At 47.0% G+C, this 26764-nt stretch overlaps 1 protein-coding gene across 3 annotated transcripts in view; it reads left to right on the forward strand.

The window, feature by feature from the left end:
• Positions 1-25007, forward strand: part of VAMP5 (vesicle associated membrane protein 5) — a 34122-nt gene extending 9115 nt beyond the window's left edge. Inside the window, exons 1-3 of one of the 3 annotated variants that reach the window (XM_083454403.1) lie at positions 7472-7823; positions 20241-20378; positions 23312-25007. In XM_083454403.1, the coding sequence (XP_083310529.1) occupies positions 7821-7823; positions 20241-20378; positions 23312-23500 (330 nt within the window). In that variant the 5' untranslated portion in view covers positions 7472-7820 and the 3' untranslated portion in view covers positions 23501-25007. Of the gene's footprint in view, positions 1-7471; positions 7824-14076; positions 14235-20240; positions 20379-23311 lie in introns of those variants that run through there. The other 2 variants (XM_083454402.1, XM_083454401.1) reach the window with 2 other exon arrangements.
• Positions 25008-26764: the final 1757 nt, after the last annotated feature.

Raw genomic sequence — 26764 nt, forward strand, 5'->3', positions numbered from 1 at the left:
CCATCTCGTCCTCCGTCGTCCCCTTCTCCTTGTGCCCTCCATCTTTCCCAACATCAGGGTCTTTTCCAGGGAGTCTTCTCTTCTCATGAGGTGGCCAAAGTATCGGAGCCTCAGCTTCAGGATCTGTCCTTCTAGTGAGAACTCAGGGCTGATTTCCCTAAGAATGGATAGGTTTGATCTTCTTGCTGTCCATGGGACTCTCAAGAGTCTCCTCCAGCACCATAATTCAAAAGCATCAATTCTTCGGCGATCAGCCTTCTTTATGGTCCAGCTCTCACTTCCATACATCACTACTGGGAAAACCATAGCTTTAACTATACGGACCTTTGTCGGCAGGCGACGTCTCTACTTTTTAAGATGCTGTCTAGGTTTGCCATCACCTTTCTCCCAAGGAGCAGGCGTCTTTTAATTTCGTGACTGCTGTCACCATCTGCAGTGATCATGGAGCCCAAGAAAGTAAAATCTCTCACTGCCTCCATTTCTTCCCCTTCTATTTGCCAGGAGGTGATGGGACCAGTGGCCATGATCTTCGTTTTTTTGATGTTGAGCTTCAGACCATATTTTGCACTCTCCTCTTTCACCCTCAATAAAAGGTTCTTTAATTCCTCCTCACTTTCTGCCATCAAGGTTGTGTCATCTGCATATCTGAGGTTGTTGATATTTCTTCCAGCAATCTTAATTCTGGCTAGGGATTCATCCAGCCCAGCCTTTCACATGATGAATTCTGCATATAAGTTAAATAAGCAGGGAGACAAAATACAGCCTTGTCGTACTCCTTTCCCAATTTTGAACCAATCAGTTGTTCCATATCCAGTTCTAACTGTAGCTTCTTGTCCCACATAGAGATTTGTCAGGAGACAGATGAGGTGATCAGGCACTCCCATTTCTTTAAGAACTTGCCATAGTTTGCTGTGGTCGACACAGTCAAAGGCTTTTGCATAGTCAATGAAGCAGAAGTAGAAGGAAGCATAGGGGTTCACAATCCATATTAAGATAAGGTATGGACAAGCCCTTAGCCTTCAAAGTGTTGCAAAGTTTCTGGTTGTTTTTGGTGGGAAACACAAAGGCTTTTTCCTCACCAGAACAAACTGTGTCTATCCCAGTGCTGGCTAGGACTTTTCCCACTTTTTCCAACAAGGAGAGGAGTGGGGGAGGCCATGATGTGGAGGAGAACATCATATGGTCAACAGAGAATTAATGGAAACATAGGAAGCTCATTAACTACATTAAACAACAGGTGAGCCCTTTAAATGCAGGGTTTTTCTGATTCACACTTTCCATGAATCCATGCCTCCAGAAGCCCCATAGTTTTCCCAAGGAAAGGTCCGGGACAACACTGGGATGCACCTAGGGTGACAAAATGTGCATTAAAGGGAAGACAGGCCAGGAGGAATCCACATTTAGCTCTAGTGCTGGCAAGCCCTAACGCGAAAGGGGGAAACAATGGAAGCTGAATTGACCAATTGACAGTGTGTGTGTGTGTGTAATTTTTTCCAGCTACCAAGGAAGTTGTGTCTTTCACCAAAAAGTGGAGACAGATCCTAGCAACAGCCTGATTTCGTATTTCAAAGGTCAACAATTCAGGTTTCTTAGCAGTGCCAGATGCAATCTGAAACCTGCATAGCATCTACCAAAGCCTAATCAAAATAAGTCTGCTCCTTTCTCCTGCATTCCATCTTAAGACTGCGACTCCATCCATGGCTTCACCATCAGTCAACTTCTGCCCTCTCTGCTTTGTTTAACATCCAGCCTGATGAAGTGTCCTAGAGAACTTGAAAGCTTGGCTTGCTACTCTGAGGCATTTTGGCTGGCCTAATGAAAGTACTGTGCCCCCAACATGCTGCGCCACTATATAGCTGCCTGCACTGTGGGAGGCTCTGCATGGGGGGGGGGGGTTTGAAAGTGAGACTGGGTGTGTGATAGAAGGCTGGCAGGGGAAACAACCCTGGAAGCCTTATCCACAACGACTGTGGCATTGATACTTTCTTCTTCTTCGGCGATCCCTCGTAGCTGGGAAACATTGTCTTCCATAAACACGGTTTTAACAATGAGTCTGTAAGCGACTGCGGAGGCCAATTCTGGATTCACACGTCCTTCCACAGTGGGGACATTTGTTTTCCGGGCAGAAGTTGATCACGGTGCCTTCCTCTTAGCACGTTTCTCCCTTGCGTCCTGAGTTCGAGTGTCTTCAAAGCCCATGACACCTTTGGTAAAGGCTGTTCCCCAATTGGAGCACTCGCAGGCAAGTGTTTCCCAATTGTTGGTGTTTATTCTACTGTTTTAAAGATTTGCCTTGAGACAGTCTTTAAACCTCTTTTGTTGACCACCAGCATTACGCTTTCCATTTTTAAATGTCTCTTTGCTTTTCAGTCCATGACAAGGTACTGCAATGGCTTCTATTGTTGATTTGAATCAACAATAAAATTTCATTGAAACTAGCTTATATTTAAAGCACATTCCCCACCCAAAAAATAATCCCAGGGACTGCAGTTTGACCCTCACAGAGCTACAGGTCCCAGCATGCTTAACAAGCTGGGATTCTTTTTTTATGGGGGTGGAGGAAAATGTGCTTTAAATGTATGGTGTATATGCAGCTCAAAGCATGTCAGGCAAGCTTCTGTGGGGAGAGGATACTTCCCCCCCCCCCATGGAGAGAAAACTCTCTCCATAGCCGTCAACCTAATTTCCACTGGATGTGCCACTTGGGAGTACAATGTCGCAAGTCAAGATGACCTCCAAGCTTCCTCGGGAAAGGGTGTGCTTTGACTTGCCTCGCTGGCCTCATGCCATTTAGGGAAGTTGGGGGCGGGGGGTGAACTTTGCTGAATACCACAACTGAAACAGACCACAGATTAGCTTGCTCCCGTGCAGAATCAGTCCCTTGCAGGTGACCAGAGAAGGTCCTCTGGGTGTCTGCCATCTCAGGAGACTGGGCAACTTTAAAGAGTAAACAATGGGAGAACAAAGGTAAGATAAGGCTGCATTCTATGTAAAATCAAAGAAATCCCTAAAAGCAGGATACCTGCTTGCTGTCATATAACCACAGGGATGGGTGGGACGCTGGAGGTCATCTACCCCAACCCTTTGCTCAGTACAAGATCTACAATGCAGGATACAACCACAGCATCTCTAACAGATAGCTCTCTCACCCAGGGGTTGGCAACCTAAGGCCCATGGGCCACAAGCAGCCCATGGGGGCCATTTAACCGGCCAACGAGCTGCCCCCGAACCAAGCCGCCCACTTGGCGAGTTCTTGCGCACTGCGTTTAACCGGCACAGTGCGGTGTGGGGACTCACTTCCTCGGTGCTGGAAATCGCATCTGCACAGACGCCAGAAATTGCATCCGTGCAGATGCTGGAAATTGCAGGTGTGAGCACTCATGTGCATGTGCAATCTGGCCCACAGAGGGATCTCTGCTGGAGTGAACTGGCCCAGGCAAGGTAAACCTTGCTGACCCCTGTCAGATCACCTCTGCTTGAGTATCTCCAGCAAAGGAAAGCTGCCAAGGAAATCTGTCCCATCATCCTGCTATCCAGGAGCATCTCCAAAATACCATGGCTTGGCAATAATTGCTTGTGCTTAAACAACGTAGACAGGAGGCGAGGCTGCATTTATTAGTGTCTGCCCATGTGCGAGTGTGTGCACATGTATATGTCTGCACATTTACTCCTAGTTATCAATTACAGTGGGACTCTTACCCAAAGGCCTTTTACCCAAAGGCACCCTCTAAAACAGCAACTGACTTTCTGAGTCTGGGTGCCAATCTAAGTGTTTGTTGCCTCAGTATTTGCATGGAGCCACCAAGCTGCACCCCTGTTCCTTTCCATGTCCCCAGGTCTTTTCTTGGTGACAGTACTCACTGGATGCCTTCATCTGCCCCAGCTGCAATAAAACATGTGTCTCCAATATTGGTCTCTACAGCCGGCGCTGCAATCCTCCAGAGTTTGACATCACCCCCAAGGGCGCACTCCTCTGTTGTATCTCAAGACAGACCAATGCCGACAACAGCAACTCATGTTGGAGCAGAGTACTAACACCTCTTCCTTTTGCTGCTCATAGCAGCCATTTTGTGCTGGCACCTTCTATGCTTGCATCACGTAAGAGTACTGGCACTTCAATTTTTACCTTAAAAAAGTAATGTCTGGGAAATGATATACCGTATTTTTCGCTCTATTGGACGCAGTTTTTCCCCTCCAAAAATTGAGGGGAAATGTGTGTGCGTCCTATGGAGCGAATGCAGGCTTGTGCCATAGCCGCGCGCAACCCCTCCGGCAAGGAGAGGCTGCACGGGGCTATGGCTTCTTTAGCCCTGCGCAGCGTCTCCCGGCAAGGAGAGGCTGCACGGGGCTAAAGGGGAAGGCAAAACAGCGAGCGGGATCCATCCCGCTCGCTGCCTTGCCTTCTTCCATAGCTGCGCGCAACCCCTCCGGCAAGGAGAGGCTGCACGGGGCTATGGATTCTTTAGCCCCATGGAGCCTCTCCCGGCAAGGAGAGGCTGCACGGGGCTGAAGGGGAAGGCAAAACAGCGAGCGGGATGGATCCCACTCGCTGCCTTGCCTTCTTCCATAGCTGCGCGCAGCCCCTCTGCAAGGAGAGGCTGCACGGGGCTATGGATTCTTTAGCCCCACGCAGCCTCTCCCGGGAGGGAGAGGCTGCACGGGGCTGAAGGGGAAGGCAAAACAGCGAGCGGGATGGATCCCACTCGCTGCCTTGCCTTCTTCCATAGCTGCGCGCAGCCCCTCTGCAAGGAGAGGCTGCACGGGGCTATGGCTTCTTTAGCCCCACGCAGCCTCTCCCGGGAGGGAGAGGCTGCACGGGGCTGAAGGGGAAGGCAAAACAGCGAGCGGGATCCATCCCACTCGCTGCCTTGCCTTCTTCCATAGCTGCGCGCAACCCCTCTGGCAGGGAGAGGTTGTGTGCAGCCTGTAGGCTGCTCTTTGGGGCTTGGGGGGGGGGAAATATTTTTTTCTTGATTCCCCCCCCCCCTTAAAACTGGGTGCGCCCTATGGTCCGGTGCGCCCTATGGTGCGAAAAATACGGTATAATGAAATGAAAAAGGTATTTAAATATACCTTTCTGAAGAAACCAGAGGCCTTTCTCCTGGGCATGGTTGGCCAATTGGTGTTAAAGAAAGATAGAACCTTTTTTATGTATGCTACAACAGCAGCAAGAATACTTATCGCAAAGTATTGGAAGACTACCCACCCGGGAAGAATGGCAGATGAAACTGATGGACTACATGGAACTGGCGGAAATGACCGGCAGAATCCGAGACCAGGGAGAAGAGTCGATGGAAGAAGATTGGAAAAAAATTAAAGTATATTTACAGAAATATTGCAAAATTAATGAATGTTAGAAGAATGTTGGAATGAAGCTATATGGTTTTAGCAGAAGTGATATTAAGAATTATATGAATATTAAGTGTTAATGTATTAAAGTGGAAAATCTAAAGTTAAATTGTGTTAGGATAAATTATAGAACAAAAATTGAAGAAGAGGGAAAGGATTTGTTGAACCAGTTAATTTGAACTAGAATACAAAAAAGGGAGGTGTGAGGAAGTCGAGGAAATAAGCTAATGAAAGATCTAGATATAAAATTTGGATGTGTGTTTTTGTTTTTTGTTTATGTTGTATTGTTGTATTGTTTTTTTTCTTTTTACTGTTGATGTATTGTTTGTTGAATCCATGTATTGTTTTTTTTTCATTGCTTTTCTTTTTATAATTATAAAATATCTAATAAATTTTATTTTTTTAAAAAAAGTAATGTCTGTTTCACACACACACACACCAACTCCACCAGGCTTTCCGATCTCAATGTGTCATAAAAGAGGGGGGAGACAGAACCCCTTTTTCAAGCCAATACAAGCTACTTACATTTTCAAAAATGGGGTTCTCCAATGTGTTGTATTGGGGCTGGTGATTTTTCACTGGTTCCTAAGTGACTTGGAGTTAGGGGTGACATGGGCATAACCAATATTTATGTTGGGGGGGGGTAGGCTTTATGTTAGTGAGGGCAGAACCGAGCTATCTGCAATGTGATTGGTCAGTTATTGGTCAGCAGCTGCCCTCCCCCCGCTATGCCCATGAGGAATGAGCAGTGAAGTAGCCTCCTTTGCTGTTGCTACCAAATTGTTTAGGGTGGTCAAAGCAAAACAGGTTTGCAAGTTGCTCCAAAAGGATCTCTCCAGACCAGATTATTATTTTTTTTAAAAAGATATTTATTAAAAGTTTTTTAGTTACAGGGGGGAAAAAGTGTAAAAGAAAACAGAAACAATGAAAATTTTTACAAACAATACATCAAAAATAATTTAAAAAAGAAAAAGAAAAAAGAACAATACATCAAAACAGCCTAATAAAAAGAAAAAAGACAACACATCCAAATTCCATATCTTTCATTTACTTGTTTCCTCGACTTCCTCACGCCTCCCTTTTTTGTATTCTAGTTCAAATTAGCTAATTCAGCAAATCCCTCTCTCCAGACCAGATTATTGGATATTACCATAGCAAATGTGATTCAATGTAAGCAAGCAATAAAGTGACTCTTGATGGGATCTGAGATGGCCAGGAAAGATATACTGTTATTGTGGTTGAAGGCTGCATTAAATGTTGACTCAGAGTGTGACAGCTGTGAAAAAGTAAACTCCATGCTAGGGATCTTTACGATTAAAATAACGCTGGCATGATCAGAATGCTTTTATACAAATCTATGATGCAACCACAGTGTGTCCACTTCTGGTCATTGAAGCTGGAAAATGGTTCAGAAAAAGGCAACCAAGGGGATGGAGCAATTCCCTCATTTGAAGGGCTTGTGGCATTTGGGGCTTTAGAGAAAAGGCAAGGGAGAGGGGACATGACAGAGGTACAGTGGTACCTCGGTTTAAGAACAGCCCTGCTTAAGAACTATTCGGTTTAGGAACTCCACAATTTTGGAAGCAGTGTCCCGGTCTGTGAACTTTACCTCGGTCTATGAACGGAATCTGAACAGTGGAAGGGCGGCGGCGGCGGGAGGCTTCATTAGGGAAAGTGTGCCTTGGTTTAAGAACGGCTTTGGTTTAAGAACGGACTTCCAGAACGGATTAAGTTCGTAAACTGAGGTACCACTGTATATACAATTATGAACAGTGTACAGAAAAACAGACAAATGACTTTTTCTTCCTCTCTCATAACACCGGGACCCAATGTAGTTAGTTGAATGTTGGAAAACACAGGACAGCGAGAGGAAATCCAGGTGGCCTATCCTTAAACGATGGAACAAGGAGCAGGTTGTAGCCATGGCCACTAGCTTTAAAAATCCACGGAGGAGGAGAAGGCCTACTAGCCGGCGGCTACTGGCCGGGTGGGTTATATTTTGCCTCCGGCCTACCTGGGGAGCTCAGGTGTTGCTGTCGCGCTCAGGTCCAGCTTCGCCGGGGCGCCCTGGCGGGGCCATGGCGGCGTCTGGGGGGCTCCCGTCTTCTCCTCGCCCTGCGGCTTGGGCCAGGCCGGGCCACCCGGGCAGTGACCTTGGGCCGCTCCCTCGCCTCCCTCCAAGGACTCAGGCGCCTCTTGGGGCGAGGGGACGCCCACGAAGGGGCCGGCCCGGCGCGGAACTGGCTGGGGCCGGGAAGCGGCGCCCCTCCGGGGGCCGCCAAGGGAAGCGACAGCGGTGCGCGGAGTAAGCGAGCCCTTTCCACGTGCCGCGACCCGAAGCGCCGCCCCGTCGCCGGCCGAGGGGGCAGGAAGGCGGCGCGGCCGGCCGCCACCAGTCCGAGGAGAAGAAGCGGGCGCCCGTCCTGCCGCCGCCGCCACTCAGCGGAGTTCTCCGACACGCGGGGCCAGCCATGGTAGGAACCGAGGGGGCGGGCGGCACGGCCGTCGGGTCAGTCTCGGCGGAGGCTCCGAGGGGGAAAGCCGGCGGAGGGCAGCGAGCCCTCCCGGCTTCTGGGCAGCCCAGGCGGGGGGCACCGAGGAGGCGGCGCTGCGGGCTGGGTCCGCGCCCGCGACGGCTGTCGTGGGGCGCTTCGGTCGGAGGCTCCAATTCCGCGCACGCTTACGCGGGAGCGCAGCGGCGCTTGCCTCGGAAGTCTGAAGAGACCCCGGGGCAGGGGACGGGCAGCGTCCCTTTCGCGGAGCTTCTTTCGTAATCCGGGCGCAGCCGGGAGTTTGCGGGGCTCTCCGCGGCCCCAGAATGTGGTTTCGCCGGACCCAGGACCGCCTGTTGCTGCCTCGAGAAGAATCAGTTTGCCCCTTCCAGACAGAGTCGTTTGGAGGTACAGTGGTACCTCGGCTTACAGACGCTTCAGGTTACAGAATCCGCTAAGCCAGAAATATTACCTCGGTTTAAGAACTTTGCTTCAGGATGAGAACAGAAATCGTGCTCCGGCGCCGCAGCGGCAGCCTCCATTAGCTAAAGTGGTGCTTCAGGTTAAGAACAGTTTCAGGTTAAGAACGGACCTCTGGAACAAATTAAGTTCTTAACCCGAGGTACCACTGTAGTTGCGCCCTGGCGCCAGTAGGGGGCGGGTTGGACGTCTGCCTTACAGCGCAATTCTAACCATCTCTACTCAGAAGGAAGCCCTGTTGAATTCAATGGGGCTTACTTCGAAGTAAGGGCGGTGGTTAAGATTGCAGCTCGGTTGCCCCACCTCAGAAAGGATATTTCAAGGTTGGAAAAGGCTCAGAAAAGGACAGCCGAAATTATTGGGGGGGGGGTGTGTGGAGCGACACCCCTATGAGAAAAGGTTGAAGCGTTTGAGGCTTTTTAGTCTGGAGGGAAGGCGAGTAAGAGGCGACATGATAGAAGTTTGTAAAAGTATGCAGGATGTGGGAAAAGTGGGAAAAGAAAAGAGTTTTTTTCTTCCTGTATACCAGAACTCGTAAACATCCAAGGAAGCTAAATGTTGGAAGATTCAGGACAGATAAAAGGAGGCAGTGAGGGCCACCAGACGAGATGGCTTTAAAATTAGACAAATTCATGGAGAAGAAGGTGATGGCTGCCGGCCAGAGTTGGAGGCAGCCGTGCTTCTGAATCCCAGTTGCTGGAAACCACAGGAGGGGAGCGCATTCTTGGGCTCAAATCCTCTTGTGGGTTTCCCATGGGGATCATTCCATATCAAGTGATCCAACTTTTTTACCTCATGTCGTCCACTTTTCTTAATATTCTGTACACTTGTTGAATGATCAAAACTAAGTTAAAATCTCAAATTTTAATTTTTTTATCTCATCCCATTTTTGAGCTATAAGGGTTTGAAATTTTAAAAAAATGACAAATTTGGCCTCTCCAAAACCTAAAAAACCCTTAAATGCTGAGTCCAGAATTGAGATACGTCAAAACTAAAAACACCAATCTATTCAAAACTTCATGGGCCTGAATATGATATGTCACATGATGGCCTTACTTTAAATTTACTTTTTACTTTAAATTTACTTACTTTTAAATTTCATTTACAAGATTTAAAATTTAAAAAATTAATATGATTTAAAATTTCCAAAAAAAGTATTGATTATTTAATATTTCTAAGAGCTACCTGCAGAATTTCATCATGGGATCACATTTTTAAAATATTTTGTGCATTATTGGGTTATATTTAAGATAAATTGGTCTTCTTGGAGTAAAATATAACAGAATAAATGAGACTTCACACTATAATATCAGTTACTTCAGGCATTCCTTTAGAAAGTTATTTAGTTAAAAAGTATCTGAACAGCTAGGATTTTCTTTTTAAAATGTGTTTCAAATCTGAATGATGGCTTGCTATTGCATTATAGAATTAACACTTTGACAGAATTCTTCTTAGTAATTCATTTCATGAACATTACAACAAAATGCATATCAAACAAAATTATAAAAAAAACCTTACACATGAGAAATGGGTTTGAAAACATTGATCCTTCCATTATTTATATTTTATGCCAAACACTTTTCAAGAGCATTTGTTGCACATGACATTTCATTTTTTGGCAAAGTGTGCTCATTAAGTGCTACCTTAAGTACCGTATTTTTCGCTCTATAAGACGCACCAGACCATAAGACGCACCTATTTTTTGGAGGGCCTGCTGCACAACAGCCTGTTCTGCATACTTCAGAGGACAGGCAGCTGATGTTATTTTCCCAGGGTGGCCAGTGAGCCACATCCTTATCTTCTCTACCCCTCACAGGCCAGATTTGAAAGGCGAGTGGAGCTGCCCACCCGCCAGTCTCCTGACATCAGGTGATGGAGCACTTTGAAGTCCTGCTGATTATTGGGACTTTACAGCACCAAGCTGGGGTTGCAGACAGCACTTTGAGGCACCACCGATCAGCTGAGCAGGGCTTTTTGCAAAGGGCTCTTTGCCAGTCTCTTCAAGGACTGCCTGGTTTGAAGTGAGTGCCTGTCGGCTGGTGGGCACTGACTTTGCCTGCTTCAGGTGGCCTTACTGGGCAGGAAACATTAAATCACTTTGAGAGCCTCACTGGGTGGATATTGAAAACATGCTGCAGATGTTTGCCTTCCTCTATTTCTTCGTGAAGGTTTTCAGTTTTCACATACAAGATTTACCCACTTGACAGGAAGGATGTGGGTTTTAGTTCCCTCTTCTACCGAGAGGTGCAAACATAGTATTTTTCTGTCTAAAGTTGACTCCACCTTGGGGAGGGTTAGACTTCCCCCAGCTAAGTGCCATCCAGTTGTTTTGGACCACAGATCTGATCAGTCTCAGCTGATGGGAGCATGGCCATAGGGTGCTATGGTTAACAGGAAAGATAGTCCAGCACATCTGGAGGGCACCAGCCTTGAGTTGTTGCTATTGCAGTTCAGACAGGGAGCTGAGAGAAAGGGGCTTCTCCAAAGCTGCCAGGGCTGTGGGCTCACATGACTGCCTTGGCCTGCTTTTCCTCTGTTGACTTCAAGAGATCAGAACTTTTTTCAGCTGCCTTCCTCCCCAGGAAAGACAACAGGCTGCTTGAGTATTCTCAGTCTTGGTCTGCTGTGACTCTGCTGTTGGAGATGAGATATGTGCTCTGCCAGCTGGTCATTCCTTCACAGAGTTCTGACACTGTGGCCTTCCTCAATCAATTAGTCTCACAGTAAACAATAGGAGCTTGGCAGGAGGGAATAAACATCCCCGGCTGCAGAGTAGTCCCTGCTGCGCACAGGAAGCCCAACACTTGGAAGGAGGAGGTACCTTCCTTTCCCAGCATGTAGGGTGGCTCTTCTTGATGGCTTTCCTCTCCTGCTAGCAAAGTGCCTGGTTTGTTGCACCACAATGGGAGAGCCACCTTCAGAACAAGGGCCCTGGTGCCTTTTTTGCCGGCAACACAAAGAAAGATTCCTGCAGCAATTATTGCGCATATGTGTGTGCTTATTTCTAAGTATGAGATGCACGCCTAAGAATCTGTAGCATTAAATAAAAACCAGATGAGGCCTAAAACCACTGGGTTAGCATGCAGCATTGATAAGGCCACCCTAAGACATGATGAGCAGAAGAGCTGCTGCAAGTCAGTATTGGTATAATGCAGTTGGTATAATGCAGCGCCATGTGTTCCCCAACCTTGTGCCCTCCAGATGTTTTGGACTACAACTCTCATCGGGCCCAACACATGACTGGAGGGCACTAGGCCTGGAGGACGCTGCTGCTAGATCTCTCTCCTCATCAGGTCTGGGCTTAGAAGTGCCAGGTGTGAGAGGAGAGGCAACAGTGAGGAAGGGGAGCAGCTGGCAGCCAGTCTGAAAGAATAATGCACAGATGCTCAGATGGAGGAGTGTGTGTGTGTGCGCATGCGGTGCATCGGTGTATTTCCACACAGCCTCTCAGCAGATGGTCCCAGTAAGCACAGTGTGGGGCAGAGCTGCGGGGAGGCAAGGTTCAATAACTTTTTGGAACACATTCCTAGTAAGAGAGCCAGCAAACCTCTCCTTCCGTGAGATGGTGGAGCTCCTCAGGGTTTGCTCCAGTTTGCTCTCATGCTTGTAGTGGAACAGCTAATCCCTCTTCTTTGGGATCTCAGCTGTCAAAAGGCCACAACCTTCTGTGATGAAGGCACAGGAGGCACTTGATAGTGGACCAAGCCTCTGAGAAAGCATGTGGAGTGCTGTGTGAGGTCCCAACAAGGGTTTTTGTGTTTGCTTTCGCTTTCATCTTCTGAAATGTCTGTGGGGTGAAGAACACCACAGGAACTCCTGCAGGTGGATCAGGCCAAAGACCAGCATCTTGTGACCTACAGAGGCCAAATACGTGACACTGGGAAGGTTAATTTAATGGACGCTATGAAGGTGTTGGCAAGTCTCAGAGAGGGAAAGGCAACTAGGCAACTATTGCTCAGGTATTCAGTACACCCTCAGGTTTACCACACATAGTGCCTCATATTTTTATAAGACGGCTTTCCTTGAAGTATGACTGGGTCAAGGTGTGGAACATGTGTTTTACAATTGTACAAATAGTTTTACAGTGGTACCTCAGGTTAAGTACTTAATTCGTTCCGGAGGTCCATTCTTAACCTGAAACTGTTCTTAACCTGAAGCACCACTTTAGCTAATGGGGCCTCCTGCTGCCGCTGCGTCGCCGGAGCACGATTTCTGTTCTCATCCTGAAGCAAAGTTCTTAACCTGAGGTACTATTTCTGGGTTAGCGGAGTCTGTAACCTGAAGCGTATGTAACCTGAAGCATATGTAACCAGAGGTACCACTGTATTCCTCTTAGTTTACTGAGTCTATAGTGTTTGGTATTTTATCTTATTTTTGTCTTACTGTACACCACTTTGGTATGGTATGCAAAAATATGCACAGAGAGAATCAAATAGAGACCGCAGAATGGAACTCTCTAAGCATTTTGAAAAATGTCCTTCAAGAGATTATCTTGATCAGGTATCCTCAACCTCTTCAGACTCAAGACCCACTTTTAACCCAAACATGCATTTGGGGGACCCATTTCTTCATCTTTTAACATATATTTACAAGGTAGTAGTGCCGTTACAACCCACCACAGATCAGGCCCACCAGCTGAAGACCAGTGATTCTAGATCTTGGGGGATCAGTATGAGCCACACTTTCAAATGCAGTACAATCACATTTTACACGGGAGTTTGGTTCCAAGGCTTCTATGTATATGCAAAAATGCACATACTCTTTGTACCAGCTCTGGAGGCCCCAGTTTGCTCTCTCAAGATCTGGTGGGGCCATCATTATCTCAGGGGAGCAGCCCAGACTCAGCCCACAGAGAGTGCCTTGGATCCCAAGCAAGGCATAGAGCTTTTAAACTCTTTTTCCACTGGGAAGACCCAGCACAAAAGAGCTTTTGAGCTCTGGCTCGCATTTAACTTGTGGGATTTCAACCAGCGGCCTTCAGCTGCTTATGGTTGAATTAGATGAGTATAAGATGCAATTGTACTGTACGTGTCATGGTGTACTTCAAAGCCATGAGACCAGGTGAGTCTTCCTTAGCCACTATCCTTGCGCTTTTCTCTTCCTCCCCTCCTCAGATGCAAAGGATCTTGGGGAAAAGGCTCTCTTTCCTGAGCTCTCCTCCCAGTGACCTTCACCTTCCTTGGGAGTTGTCCCCAGCGTGACACAAGTCTGGTGTAGCAGAGGCTGGTTTGGGCCAGGATCATTGCCTCAGGCTCCTTGTCTGCCAGCCCTGGCTTTCCAAAGGAAACAGCATTTGAAAAAGACCTTTATGTTTCCTGTGGCTTTTGGCTTGGTTCCCTGAGTGGGTTCAGCCTTCCTCCACCCATTGCAGCAGCAGGAAACAAGCTATTTCAGGCAATGGGTTGGTGTTTGCTTCTCATTTCCTGTGGGGAATTCCAATTCCAACAGGAGATGGGGAGACACACTCCAGGAATGACCAAGGCCAGGTCAACTGTCCCTTCTTCTTAACCTTTATACTTTCATATTGCTGTCTTCAGCTTCCAGCCCTAGTTTGTGGGCCCAAGAGACTTCAGAATGCATTGCCTTCATGGAGAACTCAGCTGCCAGGGAGCTCCAGTGCTGCCCAAAGGACTGCCGCCATTTTTAGAGCACTCCACTTGGTTTATTTGGAGCCCTTGTGAGCCTGAGAATCTTGTTGGTGCAGATCTCACGCAAACCCTTATCTGACCTATTTCAGCTACACACGCATTTCAGCTGGTATCTGTGAATACAAGATTGGCTGTATTATCCAAAAGTGAAAGGCAGATCTGAGTGTAAAGACACCACAGAGGTTTATTCCCAGTCTGCCTTTTTCTGCCTGAACATAGAATTCAACACCTGTGGCCCTTTTCTGAGACCCAGATGGCTACTCAGGTGAGTTGGGTGGGGAGGACCAGGGTGGGGAGCAGGCAGAGAGGCCGCTCGCTGTTGTGGTCCCTGCAGGCAGACTGGTTTTTCCAAGGAGGCTCATCTGGTACTAAGTCTGATGGCCCTTCTGCCGCCAGACAGAGCAGACTTTCCGGCTCATCAACCAGCTGGTTTTAAAATGCTGTTTTCATTTTAATGATTTTTTAAATATTTGCTTTTCATGTGTTTGTACAGCTCTGCTGCAATTATTTATTTAATACCATAATTGTATTTTTATTATGCCTATTTTGTTTTATAATTTGGTCAGGTGTTGAAGTGAAGGAAGGTGAGGACAGGTGACCTCACCTAGGCCCGAAGTCAATCCCCACCAAAGCAGGCTCAAAGCTTCTCAGAGCTTTTTAAAATCATTTTCTCAGCAGCCAAGCATCAGAAACATTCCGCTCTGCTGTAACAAAAGGTAGAGAACAGTCCATTGTTTCTCAGGCCTTTCTCATGTCTTCTGGCCTTGCTAAAGAACCGCATTGCAACTTGCTTTCTGTCTGGGAACCATGCCAGAACAAGAGATTGAAACATATCTGAATATGCTGAAAACCCCTTGGCTTCTCACCCCCCCCCCCTTTCCTGAGAAGCGTGCAAAGAGTCCACAATAGTCCCAAGACAGCTTTCTGTTCATGCTCAGAGGAACTCCTGAGGGAGGAGAAAGGGGGAGGGAACTGGAAAGGGGTATATATGTTTGTGCACATGATTGTGAACTCATGCATGCTTTTTGTGACTTATCACACTTGCTCCTTCTACCAGTTCATGGATGGTAGAAATAAAAGCCTTTTCTCCGAAACTATTCCTTGAGTGTCTGTTGACTCCCACTTCCCTTTCCCGGGCGCAATATTTTTCCCACCCGAGGGCAAAGCCTCATAAGGCTACATTTCTTGATGTCCTGTTACTTGCATGATTTTTAAAAAACAGTCTGTTCACATGCGTTCTGCAACAGTCTTTGAGCAAGAACAGAGATGAGAAGAAATCATTTTGGAGAAATCTTATTGTTCCCAGCCTGTGGGGCCTGTGGGGTGTGTCGGGCGTGGGGCCTGTGGGCATTCCATTTTCCAGTGACTCTTTTGCCTGCAGATGGTGCACTGGCTTCTTCCCTGGGCGTCCTGCCCCTCCTGTGGACACCCTCCGGGATTGTGTTTTTGGCTGCTGGCTGTTTGAAGACAAACCCCTAATTATTTTGGCCGGATCCTCTTCGAAAGAAGGATTCCGATTTAGGTGCTTGGAGGTCTGTGGTCCTGGACATCGGATGACTCCAGGGGGTCGTACACTCGGTGGGGTGGGGCCATCAAAGTGGAGTTTTAGCTGCCTCAATTGCAACATCAGTATTGTCCGCTGCCCTGAGGGCATTTATATTGCAGATTTCCTCAATGGTCAGTATTGTAATCCCAGGGTTTTCAATCCCTTGGGTTTAATTGACTTTTTTTTTAACAGTTCTGTCCCATGCGGCTCTCAAAGCCTTCTGCTCTGTTTCTTTCTGTCAATTCACATCCTTGCATAGTGCTGCTTCTAGAAAAAAGAAGCCACATCCAGCTTACTCTTTTGGATTGCTTACTGGCTCTGTCTCACGGGCTCTTTAAAATCTTCTGCTCTTTTCTTTCTGCCAATTCACATACTGAAATACTCTTTTGGACTGTCTGCTTGTCCACTTCACCTGATTCCTTCTGAATTTCACCATTCTCAACTTCCTCTTGTCTTTCTTCCTCAGTCTCTTTGCTTTTGGGGGTTGGGTAGGGGGAACCTCATTTAGCCCTGGTGCAGTTGCTGCATAGGGTGGGGGGGGGGCTAATTATTCCTCCCTCCTCTTCTTCTGGGACTGGCAAAACTGCTGGCTTTTTTCCTAACTTGTACTTGCTGCCATACTGAACACAGTTTGGCACGGCACGGGTAATCACAGTTCTGCTTTTCCTAAGCCATGAGGGACGGTCAGGAACTTCACATAAGTGTTGGAGTCTATTTTTTCATCAGGTTTTTTAAAAATCCCCAATCTTCTCCCTTTGTAGCATCTTTACAATCCCCCCCCCCCCAGGAAACAATTGCAGGGGGGTCGTGGGAGTTGTTTTACTGCTTTTTCTCCATGACCCTGGGACCCTGGAACACTTGAGATACTGGGACACTCAGCCCTCCTAACGTCATTTCTCTCACTCAGTCACAGACCACACGTTGCTTCCAACGTCTCACACACTCAAAACATTCGCTGGAGTGTCCCCACACGCACATTCAGAAACCCATGCACCTCCCCCAACCCCCTTTTTACCAAAACCAACCACAACCGGCAGCGCTTAGACTTCGACCAGGGTCCAAGAGCACCTTTTACTGCTTCTTCTGGGCACAAAACCAACAACCAACCACAACCGGCAGTGCTTAGACTTCGACCGGGGCCCTGCAGCACCCTTTTCGCTGCTTTTCTGGGCAACACCAAAACCACTGGCACTTCTTCTACCCTGCTGGCGGAGCTGATCAAACTCTCTTTGCTCCCACCTATCCCTGTGGAGCTTACCTTTTTCCTCGAGGTACCTACTTTCTGCACGGCCGTTGCCTTTTCTCCGGTCCTTGCAGTGTGTCCACTCAGGAACGGGTGGCAATTCCTCCCACGAACTTGGCAGGATGTGTACTGGAACTGCTAACACAAACCGAGCTGTTCACCGCAGGGACGCCTTGGACCCACATCCCTTATCCTCAGGGAATCTGTTTTTCCCGGCCCAACACACCAAGAAATGTAGCCTTGTGAGGCTTTGCCCTCGGGTGGGAAAAATATTGCGCCCAAGAAAGGGAAGTGGGAGTCAACAGACACTCAAGGAATAGTTTCGGAGAAAAGGCTTTTATTTCTACCATCCATGAACTGGTAGAAGGAGCAAGTGTGATAAGTCACAAAAAGCATGCATGAGTTCACAATCATGTGCACAAACATATATACCCCTTTCCAGTTCCCTCCCCCTTTCTCCTCCCTCAGGAGTTCCTCTGAGCATGAACAGAAAGCTGTCTTGGGACTATTGTGGACTCTTTGCACACTTCCCAGGAAAGCGGGGAGGGGGGGTGAGAAGCCAAGGGGTTTTCAGCATGTTCAGAGATGTTTCAATCTCTTGTTCTGGGATGGTTCCCGGACAGAAAGCAAGTTGCAATGTGGTTCTTTAGCAAGGCCAGAAGACATGAGAAAGGCCTGAGAAACAATGGACTGTTCTCTACCTTTGTTACAGCAGAGCGGAATGTTTCTGATGCTTAGCTGCTGAGAAAATGATTTTAAAAAGCTCTGAGAAGCTTTGAGCCTGCTTTGGTGGGGGGGGACTTCGGGCCTAGGTGAGGTCACCTGTAATGAAGGGCAAAGCCTCATAAGGCTACAGAAGGACATATACATTTCAGAATAAACAAAGCAAAAATATGCACTAATGGGTTTGTTTCACTGGGTTTTGACCTCACAGGGGAAACGTCAGGGATGCCATTTATTAGCACATTTGTTTGTTCCGGCTTTAAAGTCCTTTGTAAAGGGAGGGGGCCCAAAAAGGTAAAAGAGGTGAAACTGAAGGAAAGGGAGGGAAAATAAAATAATGTGAGGGTGATGCAGCTCTTTTGCTAACAAAATCCAGTGGAATCTGTAGCTGAAGTAGAATTGTTAATAAAGAAATGGGGCTTACTCACTGGTTAGAAAGTTAATGGGTGATAACCAGAGTTAGTTATACTCAGAGCACACTGAAATTAATGGGCTTAAATTGACTCATTAATTTATATGGGTTTACTGCGAGTAAGACTTTGTAGGATATCACCCAATACTATTGGACTAGACGATCCATTGGGTTCCTTCCAACTCTACATTTCTATGATTCTTAGGGGAAGTCAGAAATTTTAGGAATTAATAGGACAACAACAACAATTTTTTATTTATGCCCCAGCCATTCTGGGTGGCTTCCAAGACATATAAAAACAGAATAAAACTTCAAACATTAATAGTAACAATCTGATCCAATATAAAAAGTCACAATAACTTTAAAATAAACAACTTATATCAAATAAAGCAATATTCAATGATCCATTAGAATTTAATAGTAAACAGTAAAATTAAACATCAGAAAATAATAATTAAACAGCTTACACTTATCAGTTACAATAAAGCATTACTAATCTATAATCACTAAAAATAAGTGCAAATCACAGTGCATAAAATACCACAAAACCTACAAAACCATATAAAAGGGTTAAATTGAGAGACAAGGACACACAACTTACAAAATTATTTCTAGGAAATGCTCCCAGGACTGGAGGATGAGGTGAGACAGGTGGAAAAGGCATTGCCTAATGACCAGCAGAAAGTCTCTCTCCCCTCACAGTTCTGGGCTGGTTGGCAGCATTTGCATTTGCACTGCCAATCATTCTTAATGGCCCAGTATTCCGCTCTCTTTGTTCCTTGCTAATAATGACCCATCTTCTCCTGAGCTGGGAAACTGGGCGGCCAGCCTGCTGCTGCTGCTGCTGCTGCTGCTGGATTCAGTGTCTGGTAGCTTCCATTAATACGCCAAGCATTCATTTATTCCTAACATTTACTAAATCTAAGAATTTGGGGGCATCTGTCCACCCACAAACTCATAACACATTTATGGGGGATCTAGGCGCCCCCGCTCCGCAAACTCATAACATCATATAACAAAGAGAGCACAGAAATTTCCAGCTCCTGGCAGACAGTCTCACACACCTGAGCTGGGCTATTTAAATAGGGTCGCCATATTTTAAGAGGAAGAATCCAGACACAAAAAGTTGTTGAGGTTTTTTAGGGCCCAAGCAGCCCATGCCAGAGGACAGCAGAACCTTTACCAAAAAAATAATAAAAAATAATAATAATTGAAGTACAATTGTCCATTTCATCATAAATGCAAACATAAATGCAAACAAACACAACCATCACATTGCCTTCTCTCACTCCAAGAGGAGCCCATCTTCCTCCTGGCTTTGAAATGCAATTAATCTGCCAGCATTTAGGAGGCTGAATCCATTGTTCACCTTACCATTGCTTTATGTTGATGAAAGCATGTCTTTTGAAAAAATGGGGAAACAGGTTTGGGGACGGCTCTGGCTGTAGGCATCCAGGTTTACAAATATGTGGAACTAGAGTTTGATCTTGGACAGAAGATGGTATTGTATCCCAGAACAACCCCCTCCCACCCATCTCCATGACTTAAAACAGCCTCTGCCAACCTGGTGCCCTCCAGATGCTGTTGGACTACGTCTCTCATCCGTCCCAGTCAGCATGTTGTTGTTGTTGTTTAGTCCTGTCCGACTCGTCGTGACCCCCTGGACCAGAGCACGCCAGGCACTCCTGTCTCCCACTGCCTCCCGCAGTTTGGTCAAACTCATGTTCGTAGCTTCGAGAACACTGTCCAACCATCTCGTCCTCTGTCGTCCCCTTCTCCTTGTGCCCTCAATTCTTCCCAACATCAGGGTCTTTTCCAGGGAGTCTTCTCTTCTCATGAGGTGGCCAAAGTATTGGAGCCTCAGCTTAAGTTTTTGTCCTTCCAGTGAGCACTCAGGGCTAATTTCCTCCAGAATGGAGAGTTTTGATCTTCTTGCAGTCCATGGGACTCTCAAGAGTCTCCTCCAGCACCAGAATTCAAAAGCATCAATTCTTCGGCAATCAGCCTTCTTTATGGTACAGCTCTCACTTCCATACATCACTACTGGGAAAACCATAGCTTGAACTATACGGACCTTTGTTGGCAAGGTGACACCTCCAGAGGCCTTTGTCTGCACCTGGGGGCTCCCTGGCAAGTTTCATGGGAGCAAAAGGTCCCCGACTTCCCTGTGACCTGAAAGGGCAACCAGGTGTTCTGACCCAGTCCTCTCCTCCTGCCCTGGTTTCTCCAAGACCTTGTTATCTCTGTACGCACGTACACTCCTCTCACTCAGCTGCTGTGCTTCAGCCTCAAGCCGCGTGAGGGACCAGAGTTCCTTCTGCTATGATCCTCCTTTCTCTTTCTGCAGGGGGAAAACAATTTGAAGCGGTGTCAGGGGGAGGCTGAGCAGGTGACAGAGATCATGCTGGAGAACTACAACAAAGTGATGGACCGTGAGGGCAAGCTCAGCGAGCTGGATAAAAGGGCAGATGAACTTCGCAACCAGGTACAGCAAGGGGGCGGGCAGGAGGGAGGGAGCAGCTCCTTTGCAAAAGGCACTTCTGGGGGTGCACACCCCACAAGTGATGGGTGGACCCTTGTTTGCTGTAGATTGTCGTCAGCATTTCATCCAGAGTCCTTGAGACAGCAGGAGAATCATGTGGTCTTTCCCTCCAAAATGGTTCCCTTCTTCCAGTTTTCTTTTTTATTAAATATCCCTGCCTAACCCAGAAGCTGGTGTTGAGGTAATACATGCAAAATATCAGCCAAATAAGCTAATGAGTTCTAATCCCAGACTACTACTTGTAAAGAAGGTGATAAACAAGTCATGTTAACAAAAAGGTTTTACAATGTGAGGGGAGTCCTCTGTTTTTGTTTTTAGCCATGTACGTAATAAAAATGTGTCTTTCAATTACAAAGGAGTCTTTGTGCATCAGGCTTTGTGCCAATTTTATCTCATTATTTACTTATTCTGCAAGAGCTATTTGCCATACTTTGTTGTACCAACTTGTCAGAGACTCGCCCTCAAAATCCTTCCAGGATCTTGTTATTATGAGCTTTGCGGCAGCAAAGAAGACCACCTATTAAACTAAAGTTCAAGCTGTAAGTTAATATTATCTCCCATGAAAAGGAGGAGGAGACCAGCTCCAGCATTTTACAGACATTTTGTCTAGTAATTGCTGTTATTAGGACAAAATAGTTCATTTCTGCTGCCCCTCGGAGTCACAGTCCAAGAGGCCCAAGTTGATTTGGGCTTCTCCCTCCCTGGCAGAGCTTAAAGCAGGGGTCAGCAAACTTTTTCAGCAGGGGGCCGGTCCACCGTCCCTCAGACCTTGTGGGGGGCCAGACTATATTTTTGGGGGGAGGGGGAATGAATGAATTCCTATGCCCCACAAATAACCCAGAGGTGCATTTTAAATAAAAGGGCACATTCTACTCATGTAAAAACACACTGATTCCCGGACCGTCCGTGGGCTGGATTGAGAAGGCGATTGGGCTGCATCCGGCCCCCGGGTCTTAGTTTGCCTACCCATGGCTTAAAGTAAGATGCGGGGAGCTAGCAGGATCCTGTGGATTGCTGTGATGTCCGGGGCTGTTTTCTTAAAGAATGGGAAAGGAATGACGGGACAGCATTATTGGCCAGGGCTGGTAGGAGTTGTAATTCGCGACGGCTAAGAACATAAGAAGAACAGGCTGGATTGGTCCAGATGCCTATCCAGTCTAGCATCCTCATAGTGGCCAAACAGACACCTCTTCTGGGAAGCACAAGAGCACTTTCCCCTCCTGCTGTTTCCAGCAATTGGGATTCAGAAGCACCTCAGCCAGGTATTAGCCTTCTCCTCCAAGAATTTTTCTAATCCTCTTTTAAAGTCAGTCAAGTTGGTGACCATCAGTTCAGTAGTTTACCTGTGCACTGCAGGAAGAAGTGCTTTATTTTATCTGTCCTGAATCTCCCAACCTTCGGCTTCATAGGATGTCTGTGAGTTCTCCACATAATTTTATACACTTCTATCATGTCACCTCTTCCTCACCTTTTCTCTAAACCAGAGGTTGTCAACCTGGTCCCTACCGCCCCCTAGTGGGCATTTCAGGATTCTAGGTGGGCAGTAAGGGGTTCTATTGCTCCTTCCCTCGAGCACTGGTGGGCGGTAAGGAAATTTTACTGTCAAGAAAGATGCATTAGTGGGCAGTAGGTATAAAAAGGTTGACTACTCCTGCTCTAAACTATAAAGTCCCAAATGTTGCAACCTTTCCTCAGGATCGTAGAGAACATCGACATTCTGCCCACTGAGCTGCTGATAAATCCAGATCAATCTTTTCTTCTGGTTTATGACATTTAAACAGAAACCGCAGGGAGCATGTGGATTCCATGCTTTAAAAAAATAACATATTGTACCAGGCAATCTAAACCCTTCCCAGTAATTGCACATTGTGTAAATTTAGTCCATTTCCATCTTATTGCCTTCCTTCCTACCTGCCTACCTAGCTGCCTGCTTACATAACACTTGCATCCTGCTTCTCCAAATCTCAAGGCATCTTCCCCCAAAATTACTTATAAAATACAATTTAAGAAGACAGTGTCAATAAGGCAGTCTAATCAGAGCACTGGGCTTTTGTACGATGAAGGTTTTGCATCCTTTTGAAAAAGCTGTTCCAAGAGATGAGCTCTGAAATTAAATAGTTTTCCCACCCCCTCTTTTAAGCTTCTTTTCATGACTTATTCCGCACGCACACCCCATATTCACACATAATACTAAAGGTGGGCTTGTGGGACATTGGTGGAGACTTTAATTCTTCCTTGTGGCAAATGTCTCTTGTCTCTTACAAATGCCTCATTTTATATTTTCCCAACCAGGCTTTGCAAATGAAAGTGATTCCAGGAGGAGTTGGGTGGTGGGGTGGGGAGCCAGTGGGAGAAAGCATTTACAGGAGAAAGGTGGGGGGGGGGTGCTTCTCCCAAAACTGTGTCCTGCCCTTCCTGTGACCTCAGCAAGTGTGAAGACAGGGCCATTTGTTTGCTGAGATGACATCTTGTTACGCCCTCTAGAAGCTAAACTCCATGCCCTATCCCTCTCTGTTCTGCACCTTCTGAAGCCCGCCTTTACTGTCTTCAGTTCCTTTAGTTCCTCTCAACCAAAGCTGAAATCCTCCAAGCCCTGCACCCCTCGCCCAGTGCCAGATCCAAATCCCGTGTCTGCAGTAGTTTCAGAACTGCATAACCTTTCCTTGGCCTCAGCTTTCCCTGGACAGTGTCACTCCCTACAGTGGGAACCATCTGTGAGCACCAGATACTGCAGCCTGGCTAAGCCTAAACTGATTGTGGGGTGTGTGGCTCTAATCAATAGTTTGGGTTGGAGAGCCTCCCAAAAGGGTGGGATATTAACAATCCTGTATGCCTGTGAGTAAGAGAGGCTGCATCCCTTCTCTGTTTCCTCCTAGAGTGTTGCCTTCTCCAAGACAACAGGCACAGTGGCTCGGCAGATGCGCTGGAAGAACATGAAATGGAAGATCATCCTTGTGGGTGTGGTCGCGGGAGTCCTCATCCTCATCCTGGCTATAGTTCTTTACTTCACCCTCCCCAGTTCTGCAAACATGGACACCCCAGCAAAGGCTGATGGTGGACCCTGAGTGGCTTAGTGGGACAACTCCCAGATCATCTGCAGCAGGCCAGGTTGTCTCTTCCTGCCCCTTGCATTGGTGTGTTCTGGATGGACTTGAGCAGGACTTGGTCACAGATTTGTTGCAGCAGAAACAGGGTGCAAGAGAAAAATCTGCTGCCACCATTCTCTAGCGCCCAGCAACAGCGCTCAGATAATATTTGTGCTCCTTCCTAAATGGCAAAGCATTGTATGTTTGCAACCCCATTCAACTGAGAGCTGTGCCACATGCTATTCAGAGCTTCTTTGCATATTGCATATCTAGAAGAGAATCTATGAGAAGTTAAATGATGTGGTCCTACGCTGCTACTGTGCCTATACCCAGGCAAATCTGGAGGTGTGTCTCTGTGCTGGCAGAGCAGGTCCTATCATTTTCTGCATCCTGCAAATTCCACTCCTGAAATTAGCCATAGTGTACAGAATCTAGGTTTTGTGTTTTTATCATGGTGCAAACAAAGGCAGTTGCCTCAGGCAGCTAAGTTTGGATGCCCTGAAATGTGGCAGAGAAGGTGATGAGATGATTTTGAGACCTGGGGCACAGCAGTGTTTGGATGATGGTCCTGTTCATTCAAGAGCATAAGACGAGCCTGCTGGATCAGGCCAATGGCCACCTAGTCCAGCATCCTGATCTTGCAGTGGCCAACCAGATACCTGTGGGAAATCCACACGAAGCACCTAAGCACAACAGCCCACCCCCTCCTGTTTTTGGAGGCCTGGGGATGTTTTAAATGTGGGTGTGGCAGGACGCTGGAAGGTTCGCAGCAAGAGCGAGGTCTGCAAGGCCCAAATTCACGCAGGTCCTCTTCTCCCAGGTGCCACAAGCCTTTGCATGCTTCTCATATTGAATACATGCTCTGTTGCAATTTGTGCCTTACTTCAGGATCTTTTTACTGTGAAATCTGGTACAGAGGTACCAGCTTTACTGCTATGCCCATAGAATGCTAGCCCTTCTTTGCTAGCTGTTTCCCTCTCTGAAATGAGCATGGCCTGATGTTTGTCCGTTTTCGTTAATACATTGTTGCTTTGCATTATTTTATTTTATTTTTGCACATGGCTGCTTATTTAGTGATCTAGTAAGACCCACCTTTCCTCCTCGTTTTGATTTTGTGTTTAGCAGCATATGAAGGGGGTCTGTATATATGCCTATGTACAAACCAATTCAAGAATTGCCCCATATTATGAGATGGCCCAAAGTGAAGAGGGGGCAGCCTGGATAACATGTGCTGCACTGGATAATAAGGAAGATAATTTTAAGGATTACTGGCATGGAAGCAGCCAAAACCACTCCTAGCCTCCACCTAGCACTGTGCTCCTCCAATTTCAGCTTAGCAAGTGACTAGAATATAGGTTAATTTCTTTAATGCTAACTTGTAAAAACATGCCTCCTATTTTAAACAGTGGTGTGGGGGGGGGGAGAGACTCTTGTTTCTGCTGTGTTCTGTGGCAAGAACAGTAAAAGGTGGATTGTTTTATAATAATGAGTTGTTGTGCATGAATTGCTACATCTGCTGACTGCAATAGAGGAAGGGCAAAGAAAATAAGAAGATAGAGTTGTGATGATGACCTAAAGATGGTTCTCTGCAAATGAAGGGGTCTGGTCCCAAGGCTGAAGACGAGAGGAGCCAGAAGCCTGTCTCTGAATTCAGGATTGTGATTTCCCAAACGGAGTGGGGGCAACGTCTGCCAGTAGGCCATAGATGCCGTGCAGGTGGCTCTTCACACTGCCAGCTGGCTGGCTAACTTGGCTCGTTTAGATATTAACAGGCTGCAATTCACAGATTAATGGGCATGCCTGCTTGTAGGCTTTGCAAGCCTTGGGTTTCCCATTTGTTGTGATGGATATGCTGCTCTCACAAAACTAGAGGACTGGCAAATCTTCAAAACTGGGATCCGGGACAAAAGCAAAGCAATAATGGAGTGATTGTCTTCTCCCTCACTTCGTGTGGAGGACAGTGTCCTGGGACAGACTTCACCAGCCAGCTGCCTCCCAGAGCTTTTGGGCTACAGCCTGAAGATGATGGGAGTTGTTGTCCAAAACCCCCTGGAAGACAGCTGGCTGGTGAAGGCTCTCCTACAAAGTGGTGGCAGGCATCCTAGGACAGTTTCTGACGGAAACCGAAAGACTTATTCTGGGTTTTCTTTTAAAAAATGTGTCCCTAATTTTGGAACAGCCTGGGGTAAATGTTAGGGGCACAGGATTCAGAGTCAGCAGGTACCTAGGTGGTGCATGCCTGACAAAACAAAACACCTGTGACTGCCCACCTGAAATACACCTGCAGTGTTTCAGGTGAGGATGGAATTGGGGATCAAGAGCAGGGGTTCCTGGGAGTTTAGCAAAGTGGTTTCTGGTCACATCCTGCAGGGCAGTGCCTCTCAGGCTATCTGATGTAGTGGACCAGCATTCTGTTTTCCTCGGTGTGCCAGGAACCAGAACCATATTTGGTTCCTGAAGCATTCACACCTCGGGCTACTTTCAATAGCGCTGCTATAGGGACAGTGTTCTCATTTTGGAGCCTCTGGGTCAGAGAATTGCAGAGTTGGTAGAATTGCAGAGATGACCCAAGGGCCATCCAGCCCAGCTCCTTGCAATGCAGGAACCACAGTTAGAGAATCCCTGACACATGGCCAGCCAACGTGTTTAAAAATCTCCAGTGAAGGAGAGTCCACCATCTGCCGAGGGAGTCCATTCCACTGTCAAAGAGCTCTTACCATCAGAAAGTTCTTCCTCGTGTTTGACTGGAATCTTCTTTCTTGAGATTTGAATCCACTGGTTCTGGCCTCACCCTCTCAAGCAGCATGAAGATGGAAGCTCTTCAGATATTTCAATATGGCTTTCATGTTTCTTCTCAAGTCTTCTCTTCCCCAGGTTAAATATACCCAGTTTCTTCAACCTTTCATCCAGATGATCCAGCAGTTGATCAGATCAGATTAGGCCCAGGGAAGTAGCCAAGTGACAACGCTTTTTGAGAAGCACCCCGAGTTTGGTAGTGGAAGTGGTGATGGGACACAGCAGGGGGTGGGGGTGGGGAGGCGGCAATTCCTATTTCGCCTCAGGTGGTGAAACAGGATGGTTCACCCCTGAATCAGATGCCGCTTCTGCTGACGTGTCAAAGCCTTTCCCCCTCTTTGTCAGCTGTCCAGGGACCTCCTGCCCAGAGCCAGAGTCTCAGCAGCATTCAGGTATCAGTTGTGCAACTTAAGGTTTCTGGAGTCGTAGAAGGCTCCACAGACAAAA

Source organism: Podarcis tiliguerta, assembly GCF_965153285.1.
Source record: "Podarcis tiliguerta genome assembly, chromosome: 8".
Taxonomy (NCBI): Eukaryota; Metazoa; Chordata; class Lepidosauria; order Squamata; family Lacertidae; genus Podarcis; species Podarcis tiliguerta.